The following is a 10,322-nucleotide window of genomic DNA, read 5'->3' as shown; positions in this document are numbered from 1 at the left end:
GGGGGACGCCAGCACGCTGCCCCCCCGCCCCCCCCCCCAGGCATTTGGCCCCGACCACGGGGTAAAGGGCGGGCCACGCACCTGGACCAGGACACTCTCCTCGGAAATGGAGCGCGCAATTTCCAGCTTATGAGCCTGCTCCTCCAGCTCGAAGACCTTGGCCGCCAGCCGGCGGGACTGGCTGTCCAGGGCCCCGCTGCGGGTGAGATTCTTCAAGAAGCCGCCCTTGGCACGGAGTTCATCCCGCTCGGCGAGCAGCTTCTGTGCCTCGGTGGTTAGCTCCTGCGACCGGGTGTACAGTCGCGCGCGGGCATCCACCACAGCCGAGATGGACATGGCCCGAGGCCGGTTGATGAAGGACCGAAGCAGGTCCAGGGGCAGGCAAATCAGGCCCACACCGCCATACAGCATCAGGAAGACCATGCCAATGAGGTTGACAATGGCCACCCCATAGAGCAGGGGATTGATGCGGATGCTGCCAGGGGAGCCCGCCAGCGGTGTAAGTACTTCGGTGTGAGGAGGGTAGACATATTCGGGCAAACGGGGGCCCGGGCGGCTTATCGCGCGAGGAGGAGGAAGATAGAAAAAAAGAAAAAGAAAGAAAAGGGCCCCGATGGGGCGCGGAGAAGCAGAAGACCCAAGCCCACCGGCGGGCATGCCCATGCCGGGATACGTACTACATGAAGCGCGTCCAGGCCAGGCAGTCGCCGGCCGCAACACAAGTGGCCCGGCCGGCCACCGTCGAGCCGACACTCTCCAGGAAGGCGGTCGGCAGCCGCGAGTAGCCATAGGCGTAGTAAAGACCACCCACAAGAGCCACCAGGGCCAGGGTGAAGGGCAGCGTCCACTTGAGCGCATGGAAGAGCTGTTTGGATGCCCCGGCCGAAGAGCGCCCCTGCGAGGCATTCTTCAGCACGGTGTCCACATCGTGCTCCGGCTCCTCCAGGGCATCATAGTGAAGGAAGGCCAGGGGGATGAGGAAGGCCAGCAGGAAGAGCGACAGGCCGTACGCAATCAAGGTGAGCAGGTAGACCGGGATGAAGGGGGGAGTGCCCTGTTGGTGCGCGGGCCAAGGGGAGGCGAGTGTCAGGAAGGGGCCACGGTGGCGGGGGGGGGGGGGGGGGGGGGAGGATGGTCGTGTGGTCGCATATGTGCACATACCACCGGCTTGCGGCCTGCCACATCCAGGGGCAGCAGCAGAATCATGACGGCGCTGGTGACCGCGGCCATGATGCACACCACCTTCGGGAACCAGGCGGCCTTGCGCTCCAGCGGGTCTTGCAAGTGAGCCAGGCCAAAGATCGACGCGACGATGATCAGCAACAGGAAGACACCCGTCACCACCGTCAGAACGATATCACCGGCAGTGGCCATGGTGGGGGGATTTGCTTGCTTTCAAGCTGGAGAGAAGGCTCCCAGATGTGTGTATAAATATATGCGCGTGTATACGTATGCGTGTGTGTGTGTGTGTGTGTGTGTGAGGGGGGGGGAGGGGAGGGGGAGGGAAGGAGGGAGGGGGACTGAACGCGAGTGTTAACACAGCACACGTGCAGGGGGAGGGGGGAGGAGGAAGAGGACTGTCCGAGCAGGTATGACACCTGGTGCCAATCGGCCGGGGTTCTCTTGAAAGTGGGGGGAAAGGCCGACCCGCGGAAGAGCGAGGCGAGCCTATCGCCCCGGCAGGTCTTCCGGGCCTGGCGCCTTCCGGCTGCTTTCGATGAAAGGATTGCCATCGGTCCGGCAAGGCAAAGAATGCACCCCCGGTCCAAGGAGCAATGTTGGCCCCCCCCCCCCCCCCCGGCCGGGGGAGAGGGGGCTTCCGCTGGGCGCCCATCGTGCCGTTTGCTCTTCGGACCCGCCCTCCCCTGGGGGGGGGGGGGGGGGAGTGTCCGGCAATCGGCTGCGGAATGCCAGCCGCGTTCCCCCTGGGGCGGTTTTCAGCCGCCCCGCTTCTTTGCCCCGCCCCCTCGCCCGAGGGCGCCGAGGGCCGGGTTAGCGCCCGGGCACACGGGGCACAAGCGGCAGCCGGCGCGAATATCCTCCCTGGCACCCGCCCACCCGCTCTGTCGGGGGGGGGGGGACGGCGGGGCGCCGGGCTCTCATGGCTGGGTGCAGCCGGGCGCGCACGGGCGGCCAGGCCGCGGCCCCGGGCCGGGTCCAACGACCCGCGGAGGGCCCGCCCGAGACCCGGGCCACATGATTATCCAGATGCCAACGAATTCTCGTTCTCCTGCCTTCGGGCGCGAATGGCGTATTACACCATGGGGGGGCGGGCCGCAAGGCGCCGCGCCGGCATCAAACATCTTCGCTCTCTTTCTCTCTCTCTCTCTCTCTCTCTCTCTCTCTCTCTCTCTGTTTCTCAAGTTCTCGGCCTCGCTCGCCCCCTGCTCTCTCCACCGCCCCACTCAACTCGGGCCTGCGGCCTCGGTGCATGTGGCTCACACGGAGCGGGCTCGGCCGGGGGCGGCCGTCGCGTCGGGCGCGATCTCGTTACTGCCGGCCCTTGTCCGTGTGCCCTGGAGGGCCATTTTTCGGCCCGAGACCCACCCGCTGGCCGCCCCCGGGTGGGCGATCTGCCATGTCAGCCTCCCGCACCCACCCTTCCCTTTCCTTCCCTCCTCCTCCCCTGTTTCGCCCATTCCCCTCGGCCCTCCCTCCCAACGGGACGCTCCTCCTCCTCCTCCTTCCCCTCCCCTGCTGCCAGCCCCACACGCGGGCGACTTCGCGCGTGCGCCGGCTAACGCCGCCACCCCAACCACCCGACCGCCACCATGCATCGCATGCTGAAAAGTGCGTCCCCTCGCCGGGGCTGTCCCTCTCCCCCCTCCGTCGGCCCTGCGCGCAGAGATCGCCCCACCTGGACGCTTGTCACTCCTGCTAACACCCAGCCCCACAGCCCCGGCCATGGATTACGTGGAGTTCATGCGCCCGGTGGCCCGGCGGCGTGAGCCACAGGCCGCGGTCTTGGCCCTGCATCCCAAGGGGTCGCTGCTGGCCGTGGGCACCGGGGCGGCCGGGGCCTCCGGCACCGCCGACGCCGGAGTCATCGCCCTGTGGGACGTGGCGAATATGACATGCGCCGCTCGCTGGAAGGCCCATGGGTATGCGTTGGAGCCGGCGGTGTCGCTACTTCACCCTGGGGCCGGTGGCGATCCTCCGGCCGGCTCGCTGCCGGTGACCGTCCAGGATGCCCCGGTGCCCCGGGCCCGGGCGGGCGCCACTCAGCCCGCGGCGGTGCTGGACCTCAGCGCATGGGCCGCGCGCCCGGTGGCCGGCCCGTGCGACATTTCTTGCCTTGCCTGGTCGGCACGCGGCCGGCGGCTGGTGTCCGGCTCGAAGGATGGCCGGGTGCGTGTGTGGTCCCTGATGGACCCGCCATGTGCGGCCGGTGCGCAAGCCCGGCCTCGCACCGGCGTCATCTGTGTTCCCACCTCCAAGTCGGCCGGTGTCGCCCGGCGCCGAGGCCATCCCTCAGGCTGCGGCTCCGGGAGCGACGCGGCCCGGGGCCCCGGCCCAGCCCCCGCCGGATGCCCCGACGACCAGGAGCCCGCCGACTCGGATGAGAAAGCCGAGTCCGTCGATGAGGAGGCGCTCCCCGGGCAGTCTGGCCGCTCGCTTCAGAGTATGCTTGTGCCATCCTGGCAGCCCAACGGCATGGCGGTCCTCTCAAGTTGTGACCCCCTGTCGCATGTTGTCCGCCTGGTGATGGACATCCATGTTGGCGCCCCGGTGCTGGCTGTCGGCTTCCAGCCGGGCGATGTGTGCGTCGTCCCCCTCCCCTGTTTGGGTTTCTGCCTCTGCTCCCTCACTCGCCCTGTGCCTCTGACATCTTTCTGCGCTTCCCTTGCCTCGGCCTCGGCCTCGGCCTCGGCCTCGGCCTCGCCGCCGGTCGACCGGTTATCCCCGGGGCCGGGATCGTCCTGTGGCTTGCTCTCCCTTTGGCACAGCAACACGGTGGTCATCTCAGCACAGGGCCGCGAGCCTATCACGGTGGATGTTCACACCGGCGCCTTCGCTCCGGTGTTCAATCGCCCTGTGCCAGACCCCACACTCCCCACGGGCCAGCTCGGCCTCACGCCGCCCATCTACCTGGCCAGTGGCCGCAGCTATGGGGCGCTGGCGTTCGACCCGACCGGGTCGACCCTGCTGCTGGGCGACAGCCGGGGCCAGGTGCACATGGTCGAGTTCATGGGGCCGATTGCACGGCGGGCCGCGCGACAAGCCGCCCAGTCCAAGCCCGACAGCCTGGCCCTGTCGTTGACCGGCACGGCGCGGTGCCTGTCCCTGGGCCTCGGCGCCACCGGCGCCGTGCGGGACTTGGTGGTGGCTCCGAGTGGATCACGCTTGCTGGCAGTCACCCAGCGCGCGGTGCGGTTGCTGGATCTGAATGCCGGGGCCCTGCTGGCACCCGAGCCAGGCGCATCCCGCCGCGCGGAGCCGTTGCAATTGCAGCACGCCTTCCAGGACCCGGTGGATCACTCGAAATGGCTGACAGCCGCGTTCAGCCACGATCTGGAGCATGTGGTCGGCGCGGTGGCCGACCCGACCCACCAGCATCGTCTCTTTGTGTGGGATCGCATGGAGCAGTTCCTCCGGCGGCAAATCCATGGCCCGAAGGATGGGCTGCATGGCTGTGTGGTGCGCCCCCCTGCCTGCCTTTCTCACACACACACACACACACACACACACACGCACGCACACTCTGCCTCCCGCCTCGCTCCACGCCCTTGAGTAGACCTGCTTCACCTACGCTCCGCCCATGCGTCCAACTCACCGTGGGCGCCTGTGTCTCCCCCTCCCCCTGCTCGCTGTGCCTGCCAGTGGCACCCCTCGGAGCCGGTGATGATATCTCTGACGTCAGCGGCCACGCACATCGGGGCGTCGAGTATCCCGCGTGCCCGGCGTGTCATCCCCCGACAACTCATCTTCTGGGCCGCCCCGGCCGCCTCGCAATTCGCCGTGTTCATGCCTCTCTTCCGGGAATTCCCGGGCAATGTCCACTACATCGAGAGGGAGGACGAGTTCGACCTGCCGCCGGCCGGGACCATGTACTTCGCCGGGACCGGGGCCAATGCCACCGGACCCTTCATAGATATTGACATCACGTCGGCCGCCGCGGCGGCCGTGGGCTTGGTGGAAAAGCTCCCCGCCGCCGGTGATGTCCTGTCGGCTCCGGCCACCATGGCCGGCGAGGCCCCCCTGCTGGCCACCTTGGAGGCTGCCTGCGCCGCGGAGTCCGCCGCTGCCGAGTCTGCATCCGAAGTTGAGCTTGATGTTGAGACGGTGCGCTGCCCTTGCCACCCTGCGTGGCCGGGGATTGTCCTTTTTTTTGTCCTCCCTCTCCCGGTCTCGTGTGGTCGCCTCTCGCCTCGCCTCCTCTCACCCTGCCTCCTCTCACCTCGCCTCCTCTCACCTGGCCTCGCCTTGTCTCATCCTATCTCGTCTGGTCGGCCATGGCCTGTGGCGACCCTCCATACGCTGATCTCCACCGCCGTGCCTGCGGCATCGACGGTAGGTGGACAATGTTCCGGATTTCGACCTGGCATCCATCGCCACGGCCGTCGGCGAAGACCCCTGCGATGCGCCGCTGGACAACATCCCGGCCAGCTTCGCGGCCCTCTGCGCGTCGGATCTGACCGCCAGCCGGGTGGTCCTCCATGCGGCCGGGGGGCCGGGGCTGCGTGCACGTCTGGGCACCGGCTTCCTGCCGGCGGCCCTGGCATACCTGGCCCTGCCAGCGGGGGATTACGGCGTCGAGGTGGACATGTACAATGACGAGCAGTTCATCGATACGGATGACGCGGCGGTCTTCGCCGCCACCGACCCGCTCCCATCCAGCCGGCCTCATGCCTTCGTGCTGGAGCGCTTCCTCGGGGCCCTGGACCCCAATGACCAAGTCCTTGTCCGACTGCCCTGCTTTGCCGGGGTGCGCTGCCTGCAGCTGGAGTGGCTTGATGGCCCGGAAAGCGGGCCGGCCGGCGGCCCGGCCGGTGGCCCGGCCGATGGGAAGCGCACAGCCGCCGCCGCCGCCGCCGCCGCCTCCAAGCGTCGAAAGAAGCGCTGAGGTGGCCCGGCCCCGGCCAGATGCGGGCCCGCCTGTCCTTGTGGGTGCGTGCACCAATACACGTCACGTGCCAGAATAATTGTCCTGCCCGGTTCTCGGTCTCGTCCCTCTCCCTCTCTCTCCCTCTCTTTCTCCCCGGCGTCCAGGGGGGGGGGGCGATGCGGCGGCAGTGGGGGTGGTGGGGGGCGGGAATGCGGGGCGCGGGCTGGCAGATCGGTGGCGGCCCCCTCCCGCGCCGGGGGTGTCCTTCGGTTGTCCCCTTTTCTGGGCCCCCGGTTGCGCGGGGATCGCCCTCCCTGCTGGGTGGGTGACTCGGGTTACCTCACTTTTCTCTGCCGCTGTCTTCCACCGTCAGCGCCTTCCCTCTGTCTCCCTGGTCGCCTATCTCCCTCCCTCCCCGTGTATCCCCTCCCCCCTCTTCCTCTCTCTCTCTCTCTCTCTGTGCATGTCTGTGTGAGTGCGTGCGTGCGTGCGTGCGTACCCCTGTCCCATCTCCGATGACCGTCCCTCCGCCTCCGCCCCCGCCGCCGGCCAGCGCGCCGCCGGCCTGCCGGCCCCGCCCCGCCGGGCGGCCGGGCATGACCCCGGCGGCTGGTGCTGCGCTGGTGGCCACGCGCACCCGCGAGGCGCGCCTCACCGGCCGTCTGGACCTGTCCGATTGTGACCTGATCAGCCTGCCCGTGTCGCTGTTCATGATCCTCAGCGAGGTGGATGAGGGGGCCCCCGCCCCGAAGCCAGTCACCTCGGTGGACCTGAGTGGCAACCGAATCCGCGACATCGGGCCGCGCATCCGCGACTTCGACATGCTCCAATGTACGTCGCCCTCGATGCCCGCCCTTTCTCTCCTCCCCGCGCCCGGCCCTGCTCGCCCCTCTTGCGTGGGTTCTCACCGCCCCCTTGCGACCTCAGCGCTGGATCTGCGCAACAATCGCCTCCGCCAGGTGCCCCTCGAGCAGATTGAAGTGCGTCTGCCACTGCCAGATGGCGACTCGCCCTTCCAGGCGCTGCGGCATATCGACCTGCGAGGGAACCCCCTGTTGCAGGCCGAGCCCAGCCAGGAGGACATTGCCCGGTTGCGCGCCACCGTCAGCGATCTCGAGGCCCGTGGTGTCGTCCTGCTGGTGGATCTCCCCGGCCAGTAGCCAGCTGGCCAACGGGTCCTGCCCATGGACTCCCCCCCCCCCCCCCCTTCCAATCTGTCTCCCCAGTTCCCCGGAGCCCTTGGGAGCGCGAAGAAAGTCCCCCTCCTCCCCTGGTAAAAAGAAAGCAAAAACAAGCAAAGCACGCCTCCCCCCCCCCCTCCCCCCTCCCTCCCTCGCACAAGGCAACCACATGCCCCTAGTGTACAAGTTTTCTATTGACGAGTGCGCATGTGCTGGATCGGGGGGTGACATGGTCAAATACATGCCCGCCTGCCCATGGTCTCATTGCATTTCGTACGCCTCGGTCGAGGCATGCGAGCTCGAGTGCTGGTGTTCGGACCGACCGCCCCGGAGCTGGCCGGTGATCAGCTTCCGAGCGTCGGACATCAGGCCAGCCAGGCCGGACGGGCTGCGCTGATCATCGGCCGGCTCAACCGGCCGGGCATGATGGACACTGGCCAGCTGCGCGTGCGAGAAGTTGTCCTGGAAGAGGAAGCGCTCCTGGTCATCGGAATGCCGGTGGAAGTAATCGCCCTCCAGGGGCTGCTGGTGCAGATGCGACGCCGGATGCTCGAAGTCCAGGTGGGGGTGGTAGCGCGAGTGGGATGGATGGGCATGATGGTGGTCCGGCACGCGGATGAGGTGCTCCGTGTCGGGTTTGACGATGATGGCCGTCTCGCGGAGGGTGCTGTCACGCAAGTTCTTCCAGAACCGGTAGACTTCAACGGGCAAGGGGGAGGAAGGGGGGGGGGGGGCGATAGGTCGCGGCAAAATACATGTCAGGAGCCAGGCACCGGGGATGGGCTCCAGCGAGGGAGGGTTGGGAGTGTGTGCGTGCGGGAAACAGGCGTGTATGCCTGGGCGTACATTGGAGTGTGGCCAGCAGGTGGATCATGGCACTGAGGGTGGCCAAGAAGAGAATGATCGAGTAGGACAGCGATGCCGAGTGGCGATAATGCTGGATGAAGATGGAGTAGACCACCGTCAGGAGGCTGACGTTGACCAGGAAGAAGAAGAGCAGGAGGATCCAGTGCTACAGTGTGCGGGCGCGGCTGGGAGTAAGTCGGAAGCGTGCAAAGGCCCGGCCAGGGGGAAAGAGAGAGGGGGGGGGGGGAGGGGGGCCGGCACATGTCCCCGGCGAGGCCCTCGGTGCGCGGCACAGGGCAAAAGCAAAGGGAAGAAGAAGAAAAGACCGCAGCAGCAGGCAAGCACGCACAACGAAGGCATAGAGCACCACCCGGCGCAGGACACAAATGTACCCGATGGACGCGGTGGCCGCATGCAGGAAGTACATCAGCAGCATGGACACCAGGTACGGCACAGCCGAGACGCTGCCATCGCCACCGACATCCGGGCCGCTGCCGGCGGACCCCTTGTCCGAGCGAATCTCCAGCGCCACGAACACCGCCGACACCAGGACCACGCCGATGGTGCTGACCTGCAGCAGGGCGTTAATGACGATCAGCAGCCAGCTGCTGGCGTCGACTGTGGGGCAGGGAGTGTCAGGCGACGTGGACGGGGGCGAGGTGGGCGAGGGAATGGCACACGGGGGAGCCAAGCTCCCGGGTGCGGGGGGAGTGCGTACCCTTGGAGCCATTGCGTGACTGCTCGAAAGTCAGGTCGATCTGGTAGCCCTTGACATTGGGCGGTGGGTGGCTGCGGAGCTTGCGCAGCCGGTGCATGGACCGGATGTAGTTGACAAAGCGCGTGATGCTGTCCAGGATGGTGGTGAAGGGGTACAGCAGGTAGTACAGGAAGGACCCGTACTCCGGCCACTCAGGCGGGTGGGGGTCATGGAAGGCAAAGTGGTGCGATACCGAGGCGGACTCCTGATTGCGTCGAGTCTGTGTGTCGGCATCGCGCACGCTGGTGCCGGGGCCGGGGCCGGGCCCAGCGCCGGTGCCGCCGCCGCCGCCGCCGCCGCCGCCGCTCAACGAGGCCACGCCATTTGTCGGACTGGCGGCCAGAGCGGCCGCCGAACCGGAGCCATCAGCCGCCGAGGAAAGGTGACAGCCACATTGTGCGCACTTGTGGGAGTGCTGGTACAGCGATGATGGCGGCAGCACCGTGTGGTGGGCAGGGCCGGTGCCGCCGCCGCCGCCGCCGCCACCGCCACCAGTACCGCCGCCGCCGCCGCCAGTCAAGCTCATCGACCCGGCCGCCGTGGAAAGGGTATCCTGCGAGGAGGCATTTGCCGGGGTCGTGGACCCGCCGCTGCCGGCGAGACCCGATCCCGATGAATGCTTGCCGGCTGGCAGCGGCGAGTCGGCCAGCTGTGCGAAGAGCGGGTCCTTCGCCAGCCGGGGCGATGGCGACATGGGAGCCTCGTTGGCGGTGGCCGACGAGGGGTCCTTGGTCATCGCGACGCTGTCGGTGAGAGGGGGAGGGGGGAGGAGGGAAAGGGGAGGGAGAAAAGGGGAGGGGGAGGGAGGGGGAGGGAGGGGGGAGGAGGGCGAGAGGGGGTGTGTGTCCCCTCTCGGCTGAGCAAGTGGGGAGGAGATAACCGGGGCGGGCGGGGGAGGTGGAGAGATAGGGGCCTTGGTTAAAAGGCGTCCCTCCCTCCTTCGTTCGCGGGACGGGCGCCCCGCCCCGGTGCGCGAAAAAGGGGGACAGCATTTTGGGAAGGGCGCGGCCGGGCGCGTGAGGGAAGGGGGGCGGCGGCGGACGCGGGCAATTATTCCCGTGCGCGCGCGCGCGCGCAGTGTCTTCTCCGCCTCCCCGCCTGCCGATGCCACGGCCGGGGGGCCCTTCCAGTGGGGGAAGGCGAGAGCAAGGGGTATTCCGGCTTCAGCCTGCGCCGGGGCGATCTCGACCGTCAGTGGAATTCCGACCCGCGAAGGGTTGGCAGTTGCCACGGGACGCCCGCGCGCCCGCCCCTTCCCCGACAAGGCACGGCGAGAGAAGGGCGAGAGAAGGGCGGGGGGGGCGCTCTCGAGGCTGCCCGTCCGGGTGAGAGGAGCGGGGAGGGGGGCCGAGCGGGGGACTCCGGCCGACAGGCGGGGGAATCTGGAGTGTCGGATTGGGGATCACGCGCAGATCATGCGGCCCGGGCCGTGTCGCCTCCCCTCGCGTCGCCGCCGCAACTACCGCTGCCAAGGCCGGGGGAATCTTGTGTG

General features: G+C 68.1%; 4 protein-coding genes across 4 annotated transcripts in view; 2 read left to right on the top strand and 2 right to left on the bottom strand.

Moving 5' to 3' along the window:
• H696_03301 (hypothetical protein) overlaps positions 1-1,475 on the bottom strand; it is a 2,719-nt gene extending 1,244 nt beyond the window's left edge. Inside the window, exons 1-3 of the mRNA XM_009497160.1 lie at positions 1,162-1,475; positions 678-1,054; positions 82-475 (exon numbers count right to left, since the gene is read on the bottom strand). Of these exons, the coding sequence (XP_009495435.1) occupies positions 82-475; positions 678-1,054; positions 1,162-1,374 (984 nt within the window). The 5' untranslated portion in view covers positions 1,375-1,475. The remainder of the gene's footprint in view (positions 1-81; positions 476-677; positions 1,055-1,161) is intronic.
• A 1,115-nt stretch (positions 1,476-2,590) lies between these two features.
• Positions 2,591-6,064, top strand: H696_03300 (hypothetical protein; the record flags this gene model as incomplete). Its single annotated transcript, XM_009497159.1, has 5 exons — positions 2,591-2,790; positions 2,897-3,761; positions 3,948-4,638; positions 4,822-5,283; positions 5,516-6,064. The coding sequence occupies exons 1-5, from the start codon at positions 2,772-2,774 to the stop codon at positions 6,062-6,064; spliced, it is 2,586 nt and encodes an 861-aa protein (XP_009495434.1). The 5' UTR covers positions 2,591-2,771.
• Positions 6,065-6,544: 480 nt separating this feature from the next.
• Positions 6,545-7,248, top strand: H696_03299 (hypothetical protein). The gene is made up of 2 exons (XM_009497158.1): positions 6,545-6,877; positions 6,974-7,248. The coding sequence occupies exons 1-2, from the start codon at positions 6,562-6,564 to the stop codon at positions 7,204-7,206; spliced, it is 549 nt and encodes a 182-aa protein (XP_009495433.1). The 5' UTR covers positions 6,545-6,561; the 3' UTR covers positions 7,207-7,248.
• Positions 7,249-7,403: 155 nt separating this feature from the next.
• Positions 7,404-9,566, bottom strand: H696_03298 (hypothetical protein; the record flags this gene model as incomplete). Its single annotated transcript, XM_009497157.1, has 4 exons — positions 7,404-7,925; positions 8,074-8,239; positions 8,423-8,691; positions 8,792-9,566. The coding sequence occupies 4 exons, from the start codon at positions 9,564-9,566 to the stop codon at positions 7,489-7,491; spliced, it is 1,647 nt and encodes a 548-aa protein (XP_009495432.1). The 3' UTR covers positions 7,404-7,488.
• Positions 9,567-10,322: the final 756 nt, after the last annotated feature.

This window comes from Fonticula alba, assembly GCF_000388065.1.
Source record: "Fonticula alba strain ATCC 38817 unplaced genomic scaffold supercont2.5, whole genome shotgun sequence".
Classification (NCBI taxonomy): domain Eukaryota; order Rotosphaerida; family Fonticulaceae; genus Fonticula; species Fonticula alba.
Note: the sequence above shows the minus strand (reverse complement) of the source record. Positions and strands in the feature narration are given on the sequence as shown.